Below are 26,234 nucleotides of genomic sequence, written 5' to 3'. Positions count from 1 at the left end.
CTGAACCCTAATGCCATGAACTTCTACAGACCTCAATAATCAATTTCTGAGCAGTAATGGTACCCTCAGAATTTCAAAAATTGGGTAAATGGGAATTACCACATCCTTAGCTTTCTATAATGTTCCCAATCATAATTAAATTAGTTATGACATCATATTCATTTCAGGATGAAAACATAGCTACTTATACCAAGATATCTGCAGCTCAATAACTCTGAGCCAAAATGCAGAGTAGATTCAAATTAAATTTTTAGATATCTTGACATTAAAAATTCCTGGATGCTTCTCTGCTGCTAAGTATTAGGAATTTGGAAATGAATGCAGAGGGTCTGCAGAAAAATTTCAGTGTGTCTGAAGACATTCTATACCAACTATACTAAGAGCAAGAACCTCGGACTTTGAGAAAAAGGCAGCTGATAAACCTCTGTTTAGCTGCTAATCAAAATCTGTTTCCTCCTAAATCACCTCAGAAATAAAAGAATGAAAATCTCTCTGTAAGAGCTCTATCTTGTCCATGCACAGTACACGATAGTCTGCAAAGAAGGGGATGGCATTGCCTGATAGATCCTCAGGGAGCCTTTGGTTTCAGACACTTCATTTGGAAAGACAATGGCAGGCTGTGAGGTGAGATGCTAAATGTGGAGATAATATATTGCTTACAATGTCAAGGACATTACAAAAACAGCTTCTTGCTCAAGTTGAGGCTGTCAGAAAGGAAGCAGTGCCAAAATGAAACTTGCAGACATAAAAGTGGACTACAGTACTGGAACTGCTGTCTCCTAGGACACATCTAGAAGGTGGGAACCTCATGCCAAGCACTGTAATGGAGAGTCCAATAAATCAACAAGGAAAAAGTTTTCCTTTCATGTGTTTTTGTGGAATTTGCCGAGAAATTTCCCTAGTCTGGGAAAAATCTAAGGATAGCACTCATCTTGTTGGGCTGTCTTCAACAACACTGTTGCTTTAACCGAGTACTCTAAAAGTATACAAACTTAAAAATTGTGTGTTTTGCATTTTATTATCTGACCAGAGAGTAGCATTAATGCACTACACTAAAATATTGCACAGCCTGAAAGTGCAAAGAACCTTTTTTGGTACAGGTCAATGCATTATTATCAGGGAAGACTATCACATGGTGTTGTCTTCCAAACACAGAAGAAAGTACAATTAATTTTTACATATCTGAGTACTTTTTTTCAGTTTCCTAGAAGGCACTAAATGACATGTCAATCAGCTTTTTATTTAATATCATTTGTAGATAAGTCTTTAAGTTCAGGAGAATTACTTTTAAGTATCTGAAAAATTGGACATCTGATAATTACATGGAGGATTTATTTTTAAATTTTCTTTAGTTAACTTTTCAAAGCATTTCTAGATGAGTTTTCATTTCAACAAGTATTTTTTTCCTTCTCCTTTTGGAAAATGTAGGAAACTTCTTGTCTAGTAGTATATCTGTGGACTAAAATGGCTGTGAATGCTGACTAATGTGTTATCACTGTGATGTTTATGATTTAGTTAACTAATAGCTCAAGATGATAAATATCTGACTGCAAAATTAAAGATCTTCCAATTTAAGAGTGGCCTCTGTATTTTTATTCTGTGTTATTAAATTTTTTTTGTTAGACAGACAGGAGTTTTTTCTCTCAGATTTTCAAAAGAAACATGAAGTTTGTATCCAATAGCAGGTATATGTGAAACACCTCATACTAAATAGCTTATTACTATTTAATGAGCTCTTCAATCCATATACTGAATTCTTAATATTTATGCTATGAATGCAAAAATACAGGTAGCCTCTCATTACTTCATTAATAGAATACAGAAAAATAAGTCATTATCTTCAGTCAGTGTAATGATTCATCCAAAAAGAAGAAAGTACCAAAGAGGATCATTACTATACTGATTTCTAAAACAATAACTAGTATTTTGAGTACTTCACTAAGTATGGATTTTTTGCAGGGTAGATTAGACTGCTTAGTGTTTCACAGTGCCAGGTATTGTGAATACTGCTGGTAAAATTAGACTGCAATATTGTCTGAAAGATTTACATAGTCAGCTTAAAGCTTCATTACTGTGTTATTGCCTTTGTGGTCAGCGGCAGAGCCAGTGAGACTTTCTGACAATTGTGATTCCAGGAAAGTATGCACATATAAAAACATTTTTCCCAGTGTGCAACAAATAGCACTTGTACACCTTCCTCTTAACATACAAAAACCCCCATCATTTTCCCCATTACACATAAGGGGAAAATACACATCCCTTTGTAATGCATAAATATGTAAATTAAAATAATAAAATAGAATAAATGAATTAATTTGGAAATTGAAGGAAGGAAAAGCTGCATAGTATCTGTGTTGTGTGAAAAGGGATTAAAATGCTTTGTGGAAGCCCTCTTTTGTTTTCCCAGTTCTTGGAAAAACATGAATAATTTATGCTGTGAGTATATTTATAAATAATGTATAACTGTCTTATAAATTATTACCAATTCTTTTAGTGAAGACCTAAGCATGAGTTACCCACATTTTTATAGACCAACAAGTGAATAAAATGCCTCGTTTACTACAAAATGCATTTACTACTCATGTTTTTAAGCATGGTTTTAAGAGTAACTGGGACACACCACTATGTTCTGTATTATCTGTAAGTTCAGCCCAGATTTCAGTCAAATAAAACAGAGGCTCTAGCTGACTAAGCTGACAGAAATGTGTCTAATTTCAGTATCATAACACTGGGTGGTGGTAGGCACATCTGAGTGGATTTCCTGCTGGCTACCTTTGCTCCTTCATCAGGTCAGACATTTTGGCGTGAGCTGTCCTGTGTTCATTCGCTTTTCAGGAAAGGTAATTATTTGTATTTGTTTGGGATGTTGGGGCCTGTGTCTGTCCTGCTGGAGGAGTTACTACACAGGAATGGTGTACAGCTGGAAACGTGTGTCACACCTCACACACAGTGTGCAGCTGGAGAGCAAGATCTCCAGAGGCTGGATGCAATGGAGGAGCATCAGGGTTAGGGTTACACATAAGTCAGAGTCACTGTGGACATACTGAGAGAGCCCAAACTGTCCCAGAGGAGGGGCAGAGTAAGCCTTAACAAACCTTCACATGGTGCAGTAGCAGTCAACCTGATAGCTCAACATCTTTTCCTCACCTGCTCATCTGTGCAGTGTAGGAACAGAAGTGACAGCTTTGCTAAAAACCTGAGCCCAGCCTAGGCATGTACAGGGATATGTGAGGCATCACTGAGCTGGAGGGGCTCGTCAGCTCTTCAGGAAAGCAAGTATATGTGCATGGTCAAGGAGTCTCTACAGTTTTGCACAGGTCTACCCTCTAGATTGCTAAATCTTCCTGGGCCCAGATGTACTGCAGATGGTGGGGTACATAAATTAGCAGGTTTCTCCACTGGTCATCATATCCCAGGTTTGCATGTGCCTATCTCAGATAATGAGGCAATAGACTCTTAGCAGTATAAAATTCCTATGACAGGCTTTAGATTTGTTTCACAACACTGCCCTGTGTACATCCTGCAAAAGGTCTGCCGCTTGTGGGCAAGAGCTTCCTTTCTAACTGCAAAATTCTCCTAGGACAGTGCTTCTGTTAGTGGTAAGCTCAATGCTCTCTTACCGACTGACAAACAAACAAATCCAAAAATACAAATCAACAGATATATCCAGATCATAGCTCCTATAAGTGTTTGCCAGTGTGTAGTGCATGGAAAGGCACGTAGACAGAACATTTTGTGCAAATGCCCCACAGTGCAGAAAACTTTCATTGCATCAAACACATGACATGTTCCCAGATACAGGCTATTAATATAACAGATGAGGTTATACCCCAGGGCTTTTTAATGCAAGGATTGTTCATTTGAGGTATGTAGTAGAAAATCTCATTTAATTGTGAGTGGATGATTAATAAAACTGTTGTGAAGTTCAATAACAATACTGATGTGGTACAAGAATTTTGACATCTTTAAACTACATGTTCAAATATGGTCTTAGTTTTAACCTAAATATATTTGATGAACCTAAATATATTTGATGAACGATGAGTTTTGGGGAGAAGTTGACTAATAAGACTTATTCATTTGTATTTGAAACACTGCAAAATAGCATTTCCTTACAATTTTTTAGAGAGGCTTAAGGCGCCTTGAAACTCTCATGAAAACTTAGCAGAAAAAGAAAGGAAGTCCTTAGATCAAGAAGTCTTTCTTCGAAGTCCAGATTTTAGGCTATTCCTATGCTTCATGGGACAAGCAGAGTATTCAGTAGCATGATGTATTAACAATGGCTGGAAGAAACACCATTTAAAACCTGTGGCTTCCAGAAGCATTTCAGTTCAAGTGTTTACACAGTATTTGGATATCCTAGTGCAAGCTACCTACACAGGATGGATAAACAATTAAACATGACCTGGAATTTCAATAAGCAGAAGTCTTGATGTAAGCCTGAAAGACTGAGGAAAATAATTTTTAATTTCTCAACCAATGTTTGTCTGACAGTAATACAGAGTCAACAAATACTGCTCTTTGGTTGTTTATAGAACATGTCTAACTGCAGGGTAAGTGATGCTTAAATAGATTTAAAATTATATTGGATTTATAACAGTCATTAAAAGGTTTGACCACACAAATGTCTGCTTCAGCTCTGGACGTCTATGTGGTACTCCCTGTGGTCCCAAATAGCTCACAAAGGTTAAATGATAGCAGAACATCTTAAAATAATCCAGATGCTTCACATTTGGTTACAGTGAAACAACATTAAAACTTGGGTCCTTTTCTAGGCAGTAGTTTTCAGCCTTTTTGGAAACACATTCTGATGAGTATGACACCTTTTTGGCTAAAATATCAATAGCAAAAGGCAAAGAGATAAAATCACCTACAATGTTTCTGCATGCTCCAGCTCTCCAAATCACAGCTGCAACATGTTTACCACTACAACAATTACATTGTTGACTACTAAGTGATCATAACTGGAAATAAAGGAAATGGATCTTGCCCTCACTGGATGATGGAAAAGAATGCTGGTTTTATTACCCAGTAGTACAGGAATGTCTCCCAAACGTCACATCTAGTTCAAACCTAATTCAAACCTAATTTCACATAGCTGCACTTTTTGTAGTGAGCTTTCCTTTTTCCTCATCCCTTGTCTCGAGCATCTTCTCTAGAGCAGAACCTCTTATTCCAGGTATGGCAAAGATAAAATGGGTATTTCTTTTAATCCTTCAAGAACTATTTAGTAACAGAAGAAGAGAAACATAAAGATTAAAAAACAAAACAAAAGAAAAGAAAACAAAAGAATACCATACCAAACAAACAAAAGGTCAAACACATTCTACTCTTTTCTGAACACCTTTAATAGTTTTTTATATTCAGAAATTAAGGAGAATTTCCATTTGTTTGGAGACTCATTACCAGTCCTATGTCTAGAGAGATCCAACTGCTCTGGTAAGCCAACACAAAAAAGTCTAAGAATATTTTCTGTGTTCCTGAGATTCACAAAATGATAAGATTAGGTGTTATTAGGAATGACACACAACTGCTACTAGAAAAGGAAAGCTTGCAACAAATTGACTTATTTTTTCTTTTCAATTTATGTTTGACTTTTCTGTACAGGCTTGTTGAATATAGTTTGCTATAATTTCCCTTCTATTTTCTTTATTTTTTAAAAAAATCACTACCATGAATTTTATTTTTTTCATCTTATTTTTTTTTCCTTTGTAGTTTTTATTCATTCTCCTTGGTCCCCCTGTTAGGCTCACTTCCAATCTGTGTTCTTATCTTTATCATTTCCCTTTTGGTAGACCAATCACATTTTCACTTCCTCTCTGTCTCCTTCTGCTTAATCCATAATCTTATTTTATCTCCTCTATTTTTAATTCTCCTCTTTGCTAGGAGTCTGATCGTATTACATTTGTCCCAGTCTCTTCTCCTTTCTCTTCTGATCTACCTTGACACTTTCATTCTCAATTTTATTTGAGTGCTCCTTCCTTACCTCTCTAATTCTATCTATGGATGTATCTGCCATCCTGCCATCCTTGGCAGAAAAATGCGTGGACCCAAAGCCTGGAACCATATCTTCATTCAATACTGGACTGATACTAAGAACTTCAGAAAGGGAAATCCAGCATGATAACAAAACAAGTTTTGTGGTATCTTCTTTTGATTTTTGTAGTTGTCTTTGCAGAAGGAAAAAGTTCAGAGAGTCCTCAGAAGAAACATGACATGGGAAGAGCCTGTGTATGATTAAACCCTGGGATTTGTGAGCCTCACAAGCATCCAAGTAACCACTCGGTTACCTTTTGTACAATGGCAATGCATAGTTCAAAGCTGGCACTTCAAAGAGCACACACAAGAACCTTTCTGGATTTCGGCCAGCTCTTACCCTATCTGTCCTTGCAGTCAACTGCTTATTAAGGCAGTACCAGAGAACCTAACTGGTTTCACTTCTTGGAGCTGATGGGGCAATGGCTTAAGACACACAGGGGCAACTACAGTTTCAGAAATTCTCACATTCTGTCTGATCTTCCCTGGTGCTTTCCCTGGCTCCCTTTGGATGTGAGCACTATTGCATATTGTACACATCACTTTAGAAAGTCATTGCATTGTAACATAACCAAATCCTACCCTACCTCATATTACATATTAAGGTGTTTTTCCTTGTCATATTTTGCTTATTTTTTCAACATGTTTGATTCCGTGTAATCTCAGAAAATTATCCCTTATTCTCACCTGCTTTAGAAAACTACAACAGGTAAGAATCAGAACTGCAGAAATTTGGTTGAAGAGGATTCGTCCTAAAATAATGTTTCGTAGTTTTGCAGCTTTATAAATTCCACAAATCCAAAATGTCCAAAAATTAAGGAGCTGAAACGACCTGTATTTTTTTTTTCTTCTATATGAATAATATGAAAACATGTATTTTAAACAAACTCATCTGCTTAAAGTCAAGCTGGTGAAAGGAATTTACAGATCTACTTGCATGGATCTATTGTGTGCTTCAAGAGTGAACCTTGTGCCTTCTCATACCTTTCTGAGGTATGGTTGCCTCCAGTGTCTGATCAACAAACATCATGATGCTTTTAATGAAAAAACCCTAAGTTTCCAATCTCTAGCAAAATCTGAAATAAATCACAGCTTCAAACAGTTCTGTATTTCACTGAAATTTCACAGGAGTCAAATTTTCAATCTTGCAGCAGACTTCCTCTCCTAGAAAGTAGTCTCTACCTAGATCTTCCCAGCTATGTTATTATGAAAATACATCTAGGACTGCACAGAACATGAAGGAAAAATCTGAGTCACATGAGAACTCCAATGCATTTGATGATGATGTAATGGTCAAAGAAGGTGCCAGTGATGACAGTTGAACGTCCCTTTGCCTTCCCAGCCCCCTTCATATATTCTCAGGCATAGGATGACAAAGGGAAGTCCACGGGTCACATGAACAGATATTGTTGACATATTATACTGTCTAAACTGCCTTCTCTGCTTAATCAAATCACCCAACTTTATCCATCAATTCCTTACTCAGAGGCAATTTTTTCTCACAGACCTACCAAAACTCAGCTACATTAACCACTCCATTCAGTAGAAAGATTAAATACAAGGGCACTTGTTCCAAAGCCTATGTTCTGTCTGTTTTTCAAACAGCTTATAGTGGAGGTACAGCAAACATTCAGCACCAAATAGCATGTTTAAAACTAGAATAACTGCAGCATGCTAATGAACAGTAAAGTTCTGCATTAAGTCCTATGGGGTCTGGGAGACAATTCTTCCAGAAATGTACTGCTCAAAAGAAGAGTATTAGTTTCACAAGGTGGATCTACACAGCCTAAGGATTTGGTGTGGTCATCTTTCTCAGAAATATCAACATGCTTCAATGTGTAGGAATGGACATAGCAGTGTAAATTGGTTCCTGTAATCTTCAAAAAGACTAAAGAATATAGGGGTTAAAACATTTATAAAAGGTTGAAAATTTTATAAAAGATAAAAGAATAAAGAAAACTACTTCAAACTTTCTGATTTTTTTTTAAGGAGTCTATTTCCAATTCAACATACACTGCCTTTAGCATCCTCTGTCTCAATATTCTGGTTTCAAATATGTTTTTGGTTATATATCCATGTTTTTACATTATTTCTGACTCTCCTGCAAATCCAAGAAAAGAACTATTTTTTTTTTTCCTTTTCCTTTTCTTTTTACACATAACTGCTTCTAAAGAAGAAGGTGGCAGCTAATTTTATGAAGCGAAAGGAGCTTTCAATAGCAGAAAAATATCTTCCCTTCTCATCAGCACAGGCTGGACTCCTGCTGGCTAGGTGACATTATATATGCTTGTTATCCTCATTCCTCATGTTAGTGAAGTCCTTTTGCCTCATTTCGTTCTCTTCACCTGCCTCTTTCCTTCTCTGAGGCTGCGTCTAATATTATAAAATGTCAGAAATCTAACAAGTAAGGGACCATCTTCTAAATCATTAGAGGAAACATTAGATCTTTTTACATTTTAATCTATGATGGTAGCTGTCAACTCCAATTTGAACATCACTGCCTCCCTGACTGGACTCCATCTATTTCCAAAACAAATTTTAAGAATGTAAAATCTGTGTCAGATAATTACAGAGAACTAAAAATTCTGGCAGTCTTCTGACCAAGTTTTAATATTTTGATGTAAATGTACTTCAATATAAATAAAATATCTGGATTTAAAAATAAAATGTCATTATCATGTGGTCAGTATGTTTTCAAGGCCATTTGCCAGGCATGCAAATATCACACAAAGCTTATTGATTCTGCTCTTTGAACCACTACATTACCATTTCCTGACACATTCCTTCCTAACACAAATGCTGAACACAAATTTTATCAATGACACATATGTGGTGTAAGACATGAAATGTACATGAAAGACAGAAAAAGAATGATTGTATGTTTCACCAAATGGTTATGCATACACAGGAACACGCTGTGAGTGCATGCTATGCTGTGCTGGGGTGTGCTATGCTATGTGTCACGTCCAGATTCTGATTCTGCTGACAAAATTATACACATTCTCTTAAAGAAAATCCTACAACATTCTTATTAATTCACAACACCTTTCATTCAAATCAAAAGCCTTGATATGTGTGCAATGTGCAATGATTATTATATATATAAATCTGTGTCTTTGTCTTGCACCTCTGCTCCAGTAAGAGCATTCTTATGAAGGAAAGTAAACATTTGTGATGAAAGAGTTTGGTAACCATGCGGTAAGCTCTTTAAGGACTTGAGAATATTTCAGCCAGCAATAACAAGTCAGTTAATAGCAACAACTATATCACATGAAAGGAACCCTTAGTACAAACAGAAGGAATGAACTGATATTATAAAAATGCAAACATGAGTGTAGAGCCACAAGGGAGAAACCTTAGGGAGGATTTTTGAAGATTCTGCAAGTGCTGGTAGAGGCCCTTTTTATGTACTATGAAGCAATTCTAGACCACACTTGTTAATGAGAAAGCATTGTTCTATATAATCACAAATTGAGTGAAACCCACAGCATGTCAACCTATTGTAGTGACTTTGAAAATGATTAACAGTCCTCAGATCAAATGCATTAGTTGAGTTGCTACATTTGCAATCACTTTAATCTAACCATCTGTGGAGTAGCAATCATGAATATTTTATGACTTGTAACTTCCAATGCACATTTTATAGACAGGTTTCTTTTATATTTCTGGTTCAAGGCATGACTGATGTGCCTATTGCATTACTCAGCAATGTTCTGCAGAAATTGTAATGATGTAAATCTTAGTAAATGACCACGCCATTCTACAGCACTTTGGAAAAATAGTTTGCTATAATTGGAGAATTTGCAATAGGTAATCTCTAGTAATTAGATGCTTAATTTATTTCCTTTCTCTGTTTATAGATTTCATCATCTGTTTGGTGACACATTAAATTCTTATTCTGTACTGATCACTAGTATGTTCACAGGACGGGGAAAGAACAGACTAGCTGCACTTTTGCATCTTGATTTTAAAACCAGTCAAAACACTGGTGAAAATTGTTCTTCTTAGTTGTTTTTTGGTGTTTTTTTTTTTGTTGTTGTTGTTGTTGCTTTTTTCCCTCAAATAGCTTCTTTGGAAACATTTCTTTGCACCTTAATTACTTAACCAAGGAATACTGTAGATGAGATGAGATTGAGGGGTGCACAAGAACTTGGAAAAAGAATAAAAGAATAAATGCAAAGCCTAAAATATCACGGCAGACTATCTCCTGAGGATGGATGTCTAATTACTTTTAATTATTGTTATAAAGTTAATCAATTAGACTACATTCTTTTAAAATTATTTTAGGTCTCAAAGACAGCAAGAACTTGCATGCTATTTAGGAAAATCAAGTCAAAACCTGAAAAATTCCACATAAATTGCAATTTTTCTGTGTTCAGTCTTAAAAAAGAATTGCAAGGTAAATTATGGCTGCTCAGAGTAAAACTTAAATCTTTTGTTCTAATCAGACAATCCGATCCTTATGTTATGGACTCAGGGTTACAGTGGGTGCCCATATGAATGTGAGGAACCAGCTTGCTCTTTGTGCACATAAAGCACACCAGACACTCATGCTACATTAGAGCACTGTGTCAAATGTGGGGTTTTGTGCCATGCTCACTCTCTTCATCACTAGTAGGGCTGTAACTGAAGCAGTGGGTTCAGGTTTGGGCTGTCCATGAAGGATGAGGAACTGGCATGCATCCAGAGGAAAGATGCTAAGGTCTGTAGTGGCCTACAGCATGTGCCTAAGAAGGAGAGTTTGAGACAGCAGTGTTTGTTTAACCTTTTGAAAAAGAATCTAAGGAGTTATCCTACACCTGTCGTACAACCATCTGCAGGGATGTTGAAGAGGTGTCAGAGACATATTTTTCTTGATAGGGTGATTTCCCTCCTATAAATGGAAAAGGGTCAATAATAGCAGTGTGTGGGCTTCAGATAACACACTGGTGATGGGGCTGAGGAAGGTTTCTAAACCTTTTGCTGAAGTCCTTACAGGTGGTTGAATATTAATTATTGGAAGCTATTGGCTAAATGAAGCTACAGACAAATTTACTCAGCATAAGAGTAAGATGAGCATACTCATCTCACTCTCTATACTCTTATCCTGAGACTCTTCTGCTCCTTGATGCACTGTTTTTAAGATAGGATGGACTCAGTATTTCAATGTAAAACCTTTTACATGAACTATTGAATGAACCATGTAATGCTATAAAAATAAACTCTGTTGCATAGATAGCTACAAAAATATCTTTGCGTCCTTCCAGTGTATATCTTGAAGTGATCTCTGCGCCTTGAAAATTCCGCAAAAAGTCCAGGACCCAAATATTTGTGTGAATTGGAAACCAGAAAGATTTCTGATCAGACCACTTTGAATATTTCCTTTTTATCTTGAAACACTTTCAGAAAAGTTTTTATTTCAACATTTCATGTTAGAAAATGATGCAGTTTGAAACTCCAGGATTTGAGACAACTTGAGGTTCACTTCAGGAGATGGTTGCTGGGCTGTGTTAAAACAGTCTTCTTTGTGAAAATAAGAAAAAACCTGTGCTGAGCATTAAAGCATCAAATTGACCTCTAGGTAATTGCACAACTGACTGACTCTGTGCTGAACCTGCAGGCTCAGGGCCACAAATGTCACCTTCTGCTTGTCTGAAAAGCATTTTCTAGTTCCGCAGTATTTGCTGAGGATGAAATAAGAGCAATACAAGTGGTAAAACCTAAAAAGGTAGTGGAAAGCATAATACTCAATAAAATCTTTTCCCTAGTGTTCATAAGGGACATAATTGGAGATTCTTCTTCTTCTTCCTATTATTATTCCTGTTCTTATTTTATAGTACACTTATTCAGGAAATTAGATATTGCTGAATGACTGATAATGATGCCATGTTAGGAACAAAAACAGCTGAGACTTTCAGAATTATCTGACATATTTAATGGCCCAATTTAGTCTTACACTTTATAAAAGAGACTGCCACTGTCGTAGTCTCTTTGAAGAGAATGCTATTTTCTGTGTCTTTAATATGTGAGAACAAGTTTAAAGCTTCCCTTTATGAACAGTATGTGACCCCAAATATCCAGGCGAGCTATCACTGCTCTGGTGAAAGACATGGTTAAAGCAAAGGAAAATAAATAAGAAGCAATGACAAGCCTAGCAAGTAAAACTCAGGCAGGCTTAAAAATAAGAATAAAATCTACTTTCAGCACTATTGTCAAGGGGCAGGCCATGAAATAAAAAGTTATCAATTGTTTACGAGTTCCTAAGCCTCTTCTGTTTTCTAGAGAAGACTTTCTTTTTTGTGACTAACTAAAAATTTCACCTTTTCCTGTCTCTCCTACAAAGAAATTTGTGATGCTGTCAGTGTTTTCTCCCACTCCACATGCGTGCAACTGGAATATGGTAAGTAAAGACATACATGCATGGCTGCACAGACTCCCATTTGGATAAAAATCCCTTGGCAGCAATTCCCTGCCACGCGCAGGATGGAGAATCTACACTGCTCTGCTATAAATAAGGGTAAAGAAAAGGATCAGGAAATGGCCATCTGTTTGGCTGACCCAACAAGGCAGGTGGTCTTCCTCATCCATATGCTCAACTTCCTAATAACTAGAGGGTGGGCAGGACTCAGCCACCCTCTTTTAAATCAAAGAAACACAAAACATGGCAGAAACATTCTAGATGTCACTGAACCAAGATGTACAAATCGTATTGGCAGCCTTATTTTTTAACAACTTTTTCACATTTCTATTTTGAGGAAGTGTTGTGAGATCCAAGTAACTTTGTGTTTATAAGAGAGGGAGGGAGTGGTTAAATGGTAGAAAGTCTCTGTCACAGAGGAAAGTGAAAAGGAGGATGCTTACTTTTGTGTGTGGAGCATACTGCAGAAAGAAACCAGAGAAGAGAAATTCTTCATTTTATTGTAGATGTTTGAAGTCAGGCAAGCATTAGACTTGAAATACCAAAGTCTGCAGTTTCGTCCATCAGTCACTTTTTAAAATATAAACCTCTTGACTAAATCTGAATTAGCTTTGGCTAATGACAGCTGCCTAGGAGAAACTAATAAACACAGTGGAAAGATTTAGCAGCACTTTTGTGGAACACTACCACTGCCTGTAAATATCAGTGTCTCTTCAACCTGCAAAACACTTATAATAAAAATCTCTCCCTTATATTTTTGTCACACTTTTCTTTAACAGTACTAATTTCACCTTATTCTCCACTGAATAAAGGAGAACCTAACTGTGCACAGTTTTAGGGAAGAGAGGCTGCCAAAGACCTGAGTGGAATCTGAACGTTAGCAAATACTGCCTGAAACTTAGCAGAAACAAATCCATCTATTTGTGCTGTGCACTCTAAAATTATCTTTGTTCACGACTGCTTTCCTTAGCTCATGGTCATCATAGACTGTAGAACTACTCCCCCATAATATGCAGGATTAGTGCTTCTTTATATTGAGTGGTTTTTGAAATTATGAAGCAATACAAGCAACATGTTACTCACTTGTATTTATCTTCTGAAGTGAAATGTGCTTTTCCAGGTGTCTACGAAGCTTTACCTCTGCTCCATATTTACCAGTAGTACCATTGTCAGCCAAAATAAAATGAGAGTGCATGCTGTTGAGAACTGTCAGCTTGCTCATGGGATTGGACATCGTCTGGTATGGTCGGACCACCTGTATTTTAGAGACAGAGGAAAAAGAAGGTACACTAAACAGAAAAGAGCCTCTGAACAAAATAAATTACAAGATATGAGCTGACAAGATGAAAAAAAGGAAACAAAAAAATTTAAAGTACTGCACTTGTGTTTTACTGTCTTTTATGTGTAAAGTAGAAAATTACCTTAACACTGCCCTTTCAGATGCAGACATGGCTTAAAGGGTTTTCCAGGGTAATCTGTTTCAAAATTGCCATACCAATAGCATCAATGCTTCCTTTAAAACCCAGCTAATGGTCAGTGCTCCAAAAGTCTGGGTGACTACACACGCGCACACACACACACACACACCCCCACACCCACACACCCCCCCACACACACACTCCATACCCTGCTGCTGACTCTCTAGAGCATTGCTGTAAAATCTCACCTTGCTCTGCCCAAGTTCTTTGATTCTTCCTTCCTAGACCCCACCCAGCATCATGTCTCCAGTGTTGGCTCACCCAGAGCCATCAGCACTGGAGACACGCAAATACAGGTGAGCTCCACCCTTGGAGAGGTGTGCACCTTATATTAAACCACATTTTCAATTTTCTTGGGAAAACTAGTGGTCCCCTCTTAGTATCAGCAAAAGGGCAGCGGTTTGTGTTCACAACAAGAAAGTTTGTGTTGAATGGGGAGTTTGCTTCTCTTCCTTTGATTTGATTTCATCAGGAGAAACTGTGCAGCAGACTGAGTAAATTGCCAGTTACCCCACTCAATGCCACCAGACAGAACAAATAATAGCATGGGGCCACATTTGGCTGCCAGCTGCTTTGGTGGGTGTCTGTTGACATAAGTAAGACTGTGCTAACACGGTGAAAGAATTGGTTTTGTGTCAAGGCATTCTGACTGATACTTCAAAGGTTTTTTAGCAATACTATTCCCTGCTTTCCCTTTGTATGTCTTCTCTTTTTGGAGAGACAAAACTGAAAATCCATAAAATGAAGTTCTAGCTGAAGAAATGTTAGAAAACTGAGCTGGGCTATTTTTCATTTACAGGGAATTTTCTTAAGAATTCTGACATAATTTTCCAGGTCTTGTGCTTTTAACGCACAAATATGTACACTCAAAATTTGACACAAATGCTTGCAGACAGAAATAAAATAAGTTATTGATTTATTCCTAAGCTTTTCTCCCTCTGTAATTCTAAAGAGATCTCTAATTGAGACAAAATTCTTTAAAAATAATGAGTTAGCAATTCTTTAGCCAGAGCTCTCGCTATATACATTATTTTCACTTGTGAATGTCTGCCTGACTTTGATCAACTCTTAGCTAGTAAGGAGAAACACAAAAACTTCTTTTGCTGTTATAAACTGTCATGCAAGGGGTACGCTGGAAGCTCTTCATCCTGCAAAAGGGAGGGAATAGGTCTGAGAAGACCTAGAGGGCAGCTGGCCAACAGCAAGGCAGTGCACTACACTCTGTGAGAACAGGTGATAGCTCTGGCTCAGATATTTTAATGCTGTTTCTTTTGATGCCTCATCCGTAACAATTTATTCTACAGCTGCATATGACTTAACAACTATCAGTACGGAATGTGCTTAATAGCTAGCTTCTACAGGTACAGGAACGATGTATTCCATGCCACTTCCAGAAAGAAAAGGAAGGTTCTTTATCACATCCCTAAGAATCAAACAAAATCAAATTAAAACAGTGTAGACGTTTTAATACCCACCCCATCTCTCAATAAATGGACACCAGCAAGGCCTTAAGGCAGAGGAATCCCTCAGATTGCCTGTTCATTGTATACGTACAGAACTGTGCAGGCAGTTCTACTGACAGATTGTGGTTTGTTCCTGAGAGCCACAGCTCAAAACCGTCTGTGACAGCTTGATTTGCAGTTCTAATGAGCTGCAGTACTGAAGCCTTCTTATATTGACTTAGTAATGCTGCTGCAGGACAGATTAGAAGGCTATGCTTTTGTTCTGTGTTTAGCTACAAGGTGAGTTACACTATTAATAAATTTTATGGATGCGAAAATGAGACTACAATTATTTTCAATTGAACTGCTCACAGCACATGCAACTCAACATCTGAATTCTTTTTTTTAACAGTAAAATTTCTCAAACCACACTGTCAGACTCTTCCAAGGAAAAGGATAAACAAAATCTTCAGGAAGGTAAGAACTCCTAGGCTTCTTCCTTGAGAGGTTCCATGCTTGGTTACTTCCTTGAGGTTACTTGCTCTTCCACAGCACTCAGCAGATTTTTGATTTCTGACTCCTGCAGTTTCCATTCCTCTGTTCTTTTCAACCCTTTGCATTTTATAGGCAAGTTAAATAGTTGGAAAAAACTTTGACTTAAGCTGTCTTCTCATCCTCTTTTTACAGTCATAGAATCATATGACAATGTAGGCTGGAAGTGACCTTAAAGATCACCAGTTGACCTTAAAGACCCCCCCTCACCATGGTCAGGGACCCCTCCCACTAGCCCAGATTGCTTATAGTTCCATCCAACCTTGCACTGAGAATAGGGAGAATAGGGAAATAATGTCCCTTGACATCTTCCTCTGCAGAGCTGAAAGGAATAGTTTATGCTCAAGACAGTCCCTCCAAATACAGTTTAATGAATGCGACAGCAGCAATGCCGTGGAGCAGTACTCAGGTTGCATGGGCTGAGGGAATTCTGTCAATAGGTGAGGGGTTAGGCTGACCCCAGCCCTTGCCTTTGCACCCTGAGGTGGCAGCAAGCTTGAATGAAAAGCACTGTTGTTCTATTCAGACTCCCTGTAGGCACATGGCACTCAACATAGACACAGCTCTTGAAAAACCTCTCAGGGTAACTCACCATGACAACGAGCCTGCAAATGCCATGTGAACCAGTGCATGAATCTGAGCAGTCTGTGTGGAGACAAACAACTTGAGACAAACAGTGAGTTCAAAGTAGTGATGGAAAAAGAAAGAGATGCATGTTTTGCTTCTCAAGGAGTAGGAGCTGTTGTTCAAATCAAGCCAATTTCTGCAGCATTGTTGCTCTGGAGCATACCAGGGAACAAAGTAGTTTCTGATTAAATTCAGAGGTTCTTGGAAATATCATGGTCCAAATTCTCCACATATGTTACAAATATGCCAGTCCTTATCTTTGCCCCTGATCTCCTACTAAGGAATTAAACCCAAACCCATGTGAGAACAAATAGACCTTGAAAGTAAAGACATGCATGCTACAATGACTTACAAAGTGTACTCTTTTAGAAGGGAGAATGGCTCTGTGTGTAGGAAGAAACTTATTTATAATCACAGTTTTCTGCAAGACTGAGCAAGCCACTTTGCTTTCTCAGTTCTATCAGAATATATGGGGAAATGAGGCAACTAACTCCTTTGAGTCATTTGTTTTAAATTATAATCTGAGAGTGTTAAGAGTTGCACCATTTTCTACTGTATTGCTTTCATGGTAGTGGAGTAAGACGTGTCTTCAGGGATCTTTAATCATCACAATATAACAAATAGCAAACAGCAATAATATTTCCTTTAACTTGGTTGGTTTTCTATATGGCTCTGAGGAAGTCCCCCTGGATTCCCGAAGGCTGACTGATTTGGAAGGGGTGGTAAATGTAATTACACCCCTCAGCTATGGCTTCTGGATCCACAAGGGCAGGCATGGGCTGAGGCATTAGCAGAGGAGCACTTCTGCTGGGCACACCTCACTTGCCATGAGGCATGAGGAGATCACCTGCACTGGGGCATGTGGAATGGCCACAGCTCCCCCTTTGCACCTCCTGTCCCTCCAAACCCCATGGCTACAACAGTCTTCTGCCTCTATCTGATGCTGGAAGGCTTGTTTTTCTAACTTTTCAGTTCTGATAATAATTTAACTAGACACAGTGCATATAGGCAAAAATCCACATTGATGCCAGAGTTCACCAAGTCTTTTTTACTACTGGTTGATTTTTCTCTCCCTCTTGTATAATCCTTTGTGGCCTTTGTTACTTGCTTAATGATGATTCATTTTACATACTTATGGTACTATTTACATTTCCTCTTCTTGGTTCATTTCACAGCATTCACCTCTAATGAGCCAATCAATATAGCACACTTTGATTTTTAAAAAGCTTCCAAAACAGCTTCCTCACCAAATGCTTCTAAAGAAACTGCATGCATTGAATAAAAGAGAAAGTCCCTCAAGGCATAAGTAACTGAAGAAAGCTGGGGGGAAGGGTGGGAAAACAGTGAGAAGGAAAAGGTAATTTTTGTGAAGACTCTTACTAAAAAGATTTAGTCACATAAATTGCCTACCTCAAGCTGTGTTATATTCTGTTCAACATAGGTGTAAGGGATTTGTGATTAATTAGAGGGTGAAAAGCTTATAAATATTTCAGGGGATTAAAGTCTTCATAAAGCAGCCTGATGAGGCAATAAAATGGAAGATGAAATGGAAGATGAAATTCAATATCAGTGAGCTTAAAGCAGTGTCATTACATGTGCATCAGAAATGATAAAACCAGAAGTGCTTTAGCATTACATCATGCCATTGATCAATAATTTTATAAAACTATTAGAGACATGGAAGCTGAGAGGAAAAAATTTTTTTTTTCTGTTAAAGGTAAATTTTGAAATATTTTTGTCCTTAGTGATGACCCTGTAATTGTACTGATATAATTGTGTCTGCATTAGTAGAAGACCTTACCCAAATTAGTTGTAACTTTATATTAAACTTTTTTCATTTTCTATCTGATGATCAGAGTAAGTATTGTTTGATGATTTAATCAGATTTTTTAAAATAAAAGTTGTTTATTTTTAAAATAAAATTCCATACTACTTCTTCATTAAATTGGAAGGATATTTAGAGGAAAGCATTGCTTAAAGAAATCAGAAGTCAGCGGAGCTGCTCCATTTGGTTGGAACACCTGGGAAATCAAGTTTTTTTTAATCTTTTTCTGCAAAAGAAGGCTCCAGATCCCCTTAAACAGCAGTGGCTACCTGAGAACTGAGGTAGCCTTGCAACAGGAGGAAAAATGTAATAAAGGAATAGCAGTGTTCCAAAATTTATGGCCAATTTTATGTTTTTCTAAACTTCTTTGTTTCTGCTACGTTTTCAGAACCTCATGCCTAATCACTGATGACAATTTATTTGGAAATTATGCATACATTACACTTCTTTAAGAAGATACAATGCATCCTTGTGCTCAGCTTTTTCTGCTTGTTATCTGCTGCCCTGCACCTCCGAAGAGTTCACTGGTGACTCAGAATAACTGTGGCAAAGTCCAATGCTGTTTGTTTGTGTGGTATTAGAGTACAAAACTCCATGTTAATACAGCTGCCCCTAACAGCTATACTTTTATAGCAAATGACAATAAACTCCAGTTGGATAATTTTCTTTATAACCACAGTCACTGGCTCTCAGACAGATATCTTAGGAATGGACCAGAAGTGAGAAAGAGCTCAGAAAAGCTTCAGATAACAAATAACAACTGCATACAAATTATTTATGTATTCAAAATTCAGGAGTTAATCTTACTGTATTAAGGTAGAGTTTTAAAAGAGAAGGATGGTGTGAAAGAATAGGCGAAACACTTCAGAAAGTGGCTGAAGGTGAATTATTTGACGTCACTCCTATCTATAATACCCAGTAAATTTCAAAATTGCATCAATAAAAATGTATGGGAGGTAATATATTCTAAGGACGATAGCCTTCAATTTTGAATTTAACCAAAGCATGATAGTATTGTTAGAAAATAAACCAGATTTCAAGTTTTGCAATCAGTGTTTTCTTAAGCACTTTTCCAGGTTCATAGAGTTCTAAGGATGAAGCTTTCCTATATACTTTCAAGAATAGCTATTAATGAATTACTATATAATAAAATTTATATATTTATATATTATATCTATATAAATTATATATATTATATATAAATTATATATATAAATTATATATAAATTATATGTAAAATTATATATATTATTATATATAAATTATATATATATATAATTTATTATATATAATATATATATATAATATAATTTATTTTTAGAGACCATACAGTGCAGAAATTTTTATTGCTGCCATGTCAAAACCCACCATCAACAGTAATGGAAAACTTGTGTATATATTGACTTTTTGCTGCAGACAATAATTCTAAGAGGAATTGCTAAATGAGCGATGGAGAAGACAAGAAAAATAACTGGAAGATTTATAGAGACTGGAGGTCACCTATGTCCATATAGGTCTTACATCTTTGCCAATCAGATCCTCTTGATTTTCCACAATGCCCCAGGGAGCTATACCAATGGTGCAGATCTTCCCTCGAGACTTTGAGGCGTGGTCTTTCAGGGCATCTCCAACATGCCGAATGACCCCTGGTAAAGAAACAGCATGAAACAGAAATTCATAAGTATATCTGTTTTGTTCATTGTCATACGGATTTAGTATAGACCTGTTATTTTAGGGAGCCCCTGTGCCTATCCTTACAATTAAGTAAAACTATGAATACATTCCTATTTCTATTAGCAATTTCTGTGAATCCATTTTATTGAATCTAAAAATTAATAAATGAAGTAATAAGGAAAAAAATACTCTGCTTTAGAAAGAAGAATGGGAATGCTGACAGTTGACTCCAGCTTATTTATCTGCACTTGTGCTCACATGTGCATGCAAGCATTTGTATACTTTTAAGCACAGAAAGAAGCATAGGAATTAACTGTGCTCCCCTGTCCCTCATCCCCCAACTCCCTCAGACGTGCAGCTTGCACACAAATGCTCCCATCAAGGATGGAAATGTGAAAACATCATTATGCTACTCTGTGATGAACCTATTTTGCCGCTCTTTCCAAACAAACTCAGTCTCCCGAGGTAGATTACAGCAGAGTATTAGAAGCCTCCCTGGGAATCAGTGAGAAAACAGAAAATAGTACAGAGAGAACGGATGCTTCCCAGAATTCTTCCAAGTGCTGCTTGCTTACCCTATAGACAGGGTTTGGCAGTGTTTCAGAGGTTTCTCTGTGCAAAGACAATATTCATTCCTCCTTCCTTTTAATGAAATAATATTTTAAAATCTGTCTACTAACAACTATTTTTAGGATGTGGTTGCACTGAAGCAGACCTGTGGGTTTGCTGTAGATATTACCTGATTCTCAATTGCCAAGTTTCCTATTTGACTATTGTCAAATTTCATGATTTCAAGATGTCTGGATAGAAATTACACTCACACAATCGTTAGGATTTTGGATCTAGTTTTCTGAACTGTAAATGACCCAAGGTAAGAAAACTCCCCACAACCTCACAGATCCTCTATGTCCTTGAGTCTAGTATTCTTCCCGTGGTGCAAAGCTAAAAAAACCCCCAACCCTGTACCTGCCATCAGCTGTGAATTAAGCTATGATCCTACAGCCTAAAGGATTTAAAGCAGGAAATCTGCCCACATTGCAAACATTTCTGCTGTTTAGAATAATCAACTTTCAGCATTACATGAATATTCAGAAAAACAGTCATGTTTATTGCCAGGCATGCTCTGTCTCTCACATATCACTGTTTCTTAGATCAACAGCAGTATTTCAGGACTTTTCAGTCATAATTTTCCTTAAGAGAAACCCGGTTTTAAAATTAATCTTCAACAAAAAAGACTGTACCAAGAAATTCTCAATTTTTTATAACCTCACAAATAATTTTCAGCTGTGCAGTTTGAAAACCTAGTCCTGGAGCAAACAACTGCTTTCCTCCCAAAATTAAAGACAACAATGAGAGATTACTGATATTGCAAAACTATTTCTGGAACTATTTTTAAAACAGCAGAGAGTCACTTGAAAGACATTGTTTTGTCTAGATAGCTTCTGATTACAGAAAAAATAGTCCTTTTCAACAGTATTTATGATGACTTTCCTGGTTCATTTGTATAGTTTTGGCATTTGCAGCTATGGGCATTTGAAAAATGATGGGAAGCAGTTGTGCATTTGCCAAGTGCAAGTGTGTCTGTCCTTTTGTTAAAAAAAAATCTGTACTTTGATTTCTACAGTTGCTGTGGTAATCCACTGCTTTAAGTGTACAACATGTACATTTTTCTGATGTAATTTTAATGTAAAATTTACATCTGCCTTGTCATCATCATGACAAGAGTATCTGACAACTAATATTATTATCACCACAGTGCCCAGATAAGCATTAACCTGATTTTATTCGTTATTTTTAAGAGATGTGAGGCATATTAAATTTGTGTCTATTTATCTAACACTCCAAAAGCTATGCCTCTGCCTTCTTCAGGCACCAAGTCTGTTAGTGTTTGAAAAGTGTTTGGACAACACTCACAGACACATGGTGTGATTCTTGGGGTTGTTCTGTACAGGACCAGGAGATGAACTCATTGATCCTTGTGGGTTGCTTTCAACTCAGCATATTCTATGATTCTGTGCTACTTGTATTGCTGCTGTGATAAAACTGAGGACTGTTTTAAATTTGATGTGCTCTGCAAATCAAGTCCAAGACTCCTATTAAGAATTTATATTCAAACATGTAGGAGTTGATCCACCATGCACTAAAATTAACACGCGATAGAATGATTACATTGTTTTTCAGAGACAGTAGGAAGATATACTCTTATGAAAGTGAAAAATTATAGCTTTGCGACTGCAGCAAATGAGAGTGACATAAGGATTTACAAGTTCATGTCCTAGCTCAAAGCATTTTGCAATTCTCTCTAGCAGAACTTTTTTGACTTTCCCCTGAATTTCTCCCCCTTTTCTGCCATCTTCAGGGACAGTAACTGAGATATCAATGCCAGATTTTTTTTGTCTAAGGACCTATGTTTTGCAGCTTATTCCCAAAATACACACACTGTCTACTAGGGGAGGTGGACCAGCTGCTGTCTTGGATCCCTAGGACACCTGTTTGGTCTATCACAGATGCTCTCTGACTAGAAATGGCAGATGTTGCTCTTGATGAAAATGTAACAGCAAAAAATTACAAGGAAGAAGCTTCCCACCACATCCAAAACCCATAAACTTTTTTCCTTTAATATTTTGGGTCACCTGATTAAATAAAATAAAGGTCTTTCCTGGATTAATGTGTTTTCAGTTTTGTACAATAAGAGCTGGACTTTGATAAGTAGTCCTTCCCTTCAGCTTGCAGTTGGTTTTAGAAAGTCTTCCTTGGTGACATACTAACACAATTGCCTCGCAGGAGGCTTTATTTTCAGATCCAAAGTGTGCTTTTCATACTTTAGCAAACCTTTTATTCTGTTTTATACCAGCTACCAGGTTGGCATGAACTTGTTTTCACATAGTACAGAAATGACTAATAAAATAAAACACAGAATGGCTTTCTAATCTTATAATTTCTACTTCTTTTTTTTCCTTTTATGTGATAAAGTTTCCTAGATGCTGCTGTGCTTTTATTTCAATGTTGCTCTTACCTGTATTTACTCCTCCAGTGAATATCCATGCTCCAGTTGTCATTGCAGCCTTAATAAGTCCTTTTCCAAAGACTTGTTTGAGTTTTGGCTGAAGTTCAAAATTCTGAAGGCCCCCATGCACAGAGATGAGAAGTTTGGGGAGCTCAAGTTGCCACTCTTTGGTCATCAGATGCAGAAGAAGGTCAGGCTTTGTGTCAAAAGACACACGTACATACTGCAGAAACAAGGGCAATAGTAGAGAAAAAAAGATTGGTTATACCCACTGGTTTCTAATGCAGGCCAAATTGATCTTTTTTTTTTTTTTTAATGACAAAACCATTTACTATTTGCTAACCTGATGACTAGTTTTTAGTTATGAAACTAGGAGTAACGGAACACTTGCAATTTACAGGCTGGATAATTTTCTTTATTTAGGAAATTAAGACATGAATTGGTTCAAAATCCTTAGCAATGCTTGAAAGATTAATGTCTACAATTTATAAATGCAAAAACTGGAGCAAAAATGTAAGAGGGCTGTCAAAGATGACCTAGATGGTCAGGATCACAGCTGTGTATTTACTTGTACCTTATTTTCAAATTAACAAACTCAAACCCTAGAAAGGTAAGAAATAACAGACTAAAAACTCGGTTCTTCAAGCACACATAAGTATAACTGATACTTTCCAGATGAAAGAATGCTAACTATGTACAATTTGTACAGGTTTGTGATCATGCCTTAGAGGACTCTAGATCCTAAAATGGCTGTGAAACAAATTCATGCATTTCCAGTTGCTGGCTGTTCTGTGCTACACATGCAGCAATTTGTGTCAGAGAGATGATGTTTGTGCCCAAAGATAACAACTGCCTTCAAAATTCCTACACACTACCATGTCACACAAATACCTGTCTGTCTCTGTTACAAGCCTTTCTCCTCCTTTTTCAGTTGCTGTTTCACAAAACCTGTGACAGGGCAGGCGATATATTTTTATTTCTAATTACATATTAGAAACAGGAAAAAATTCTTTCTATAGCTTCTAAGATGTGCAAGGACCCTCTTAATAAAATAAAATAGGTTGCAGAAAGCACTCATCTGTCAAACTTCTGATTGACTCAGTGTCTGTAGAGCAACTTCAGCAGTCTTTCTCTTGATGGGTTGTCAGCACAGACTTTGCCTTTAGCCTGAGGAATACCTAGTCCTAATTTGTTTATTATAACATGCCAGGTAGTATAATATCCATACATATGATGTAATCATTTTGTCCCTTTTTTCACATCTAATCAGTATTTCTTGCCAAAAGTTTGTTCTTTTTTAGCAATACTATATGATAATAAAGTGGGTTCCTTTCTAGTTGAATAAGAAATAAGGATTTGACATTTTCCAGCAGAAACTGCTAATAGACAGGATTTTTTGCAAGAATGAGTTGTTACACAGTAAACATCTATTGATAACATTTCTGGAAGCAGAAGCCTGTTTGCACAATTAGTTGCGGGGTCTGAGTAAGAACGTGGGAGTGCACATTCACCCCAGCGCATCAGTAATATTCTCTGCAGAAGCCAGACAAATTCACAACAGCTACTGGACATAAAAAACACAGTATTCATGTCTGTCAAGCTCATTAATAAAGATTAACTGCGTCCTCAGTAGCTACTCAGTCAATTTACAGTGTGAGATAAAATATTGTATGGCACCCGATCCCACTGAGTTGGTTAAACATTAATAGTTTTTAAATTGGGATTTGAGAGTTGTCAAAGTTTTAACACACCCGAGGGGGTGTAACAAGAATCATCCTTTTTCCCTTTTGTAGGTCTTAGGGGAGATCTGAGGGTGCAAAGGAGGCAGCCTGGAGTCATTCACAGACAACATCCTTCATGGGGCCCACAGGAAAACTCTGTTGGTCAAACGATGGAGTCTTTGGTTTGAAATCACTGGTACCTTACTCTGCTTTTTGGTGAAGACAGATTGCAAGTCTTAGGAGGATAATTAAGGTGAATTCACACTGGCAATGACCATAGAACTATTTTGAAAACATGTCATTGCATTATCTGGGATAATACTAAGATGAAGGCACAAATGGCATCAGATGTATCTGGATGTATCTGCATCTTATCTGGACAGTGACTACTTTTTTCTTGTTTTTTTGATTCTTTAGCCTTTTTAAAAAAACACCTTAGAATGGGCGATTTCACTGTCCCTACCTTCATAAGTCTATATATTACTCTTCTTATACACGAAGACCCCTGAGTCAAATAAATATAAATCCATAAAGCAAAGAAGAAGCATTGTCTTGCATTTATTTGAAATGTAGACAACTCATATTGGAAGTAATTTCTTGCTTTTTATACTGCAGGCAAACTCCCTTTATACTTGGGATAAATTTACTTTTTCATGTAAATGAAAATTTAAATCAAGTGAGATAAGCTTTACTGCTTTGGAAGTTTTTGGCAATGATGCCAAAAATGTTTTTTCTTTCGTGCATAGCATTCATTTTTTGTGACTATTTGAATAATTTTTACTCTTGTCAAGGCAATTTTTAGCTTGGCATACTTGAGTTTACTCTTTTACCATTACTTAATATGTTAGCTAGTAACTAAAAGAGAATTCTACTTTCAGAAGCACACATTAAATTGTAAATAACACCTTTATGGCCACTTCTGCCTGCAATAAAAATTCATGTCTTCTAATCTTGTAACTGAATATTTGGACTTATCAGGTTTTGCTTAGAATGCTAATGAGTATTTCTACTGTTCCTGAATCCTCTTGCTATAGCCTCTGGAGGCAGATACAAAATTTGAATCTCAGCCAAACCACAATGCTGTTGTGCTAAGAAATTCCATACCTGTCAGCTGTAGAAACTATCAATTCTCATGGGAAATGATTTAGCCCTTTTCTTTATGGGAAAAGTATATGGATAGGATGCAAGAGTTCAGGTTTTATGTGCCAGCAAAGTAGGGCAAATTAGGAAGCAAAAGTACAGTTCTGAATCACAAAACCTACAGACTGACCTGACTGGCATCAACACAGAATGTGAAAGGACAAAGCATCAAGCTGGAGCTGCAATGCCTATTTCATCCCTAGACTAGCACAGTGGTAGTCAGCAAGAGTGTATTTGTTTCCAATTGTTGTTTCACTTTTTTTTGTCTAGTGTTCTCTAAAACAAACCTATGCCCACCATCAGTCAAACAGCCAGACACTTCCAAATTAACGCTA

General features: G+C 37.0%; 1 protein-coding gene across 8 annotated transcripts in view; it reads right to left on the bottom strand.

Moving 5' to 3' along the window:
• TRPM3 (transient receptor potential cation channel subfamily M member 3) overlaps positions 1-26,234 on the bottom strand; it is a 440,778-nt gene that overhangs the window by 103,862 nt on the left and 310,682 nt on the right. For all 8 annotated transcript variants that reach the window (XR_006163147.1, XM_033084618.2, XM_033084619.2 and 5 more), the window contains exons 4-6: positions 23,048-23,261; positions 19,879-20,003; positions 13,517-13,688 (exon numbers count right to left, since the gene is read on the bottom strand). Coding sequence is in view for 7 of the 8 variants with exons in the window: in XM_033084618.2 (XP_032940509.1) it covers positions 13,517-13,688; positions 19,879-20,003; positions 23,048-23,261 (511 nt within the window). In the remaining variant the exon portion in view is untranslated. The remainder of the gene's footprint in view (positions 1-13,516; positions 13,689-19,878; positions 20,004-23,047; positions 23,262-26,234) is intronic.

Source organism: Catharus ustulatus, chromosome Z (assembly GCF_009819885.2).
Source record: "Catharus ustulatus isolate bCatUst1 chromosome Z, bCatUst1.pri.v2, whole genome shotgun sequence".
In the NCBI taxonomy this organism is placed as follows: Eukaryota; Metazoa; Chordata; class Aves; order Passeriformes; family Turdidae; genus Catharus; species Catharus ustulatus.
The sequence above is the reverse complement of the archived record's forward strand: the minus strand, read 5'-3'. Positions and strand labels throughout refer to the sequence as shown.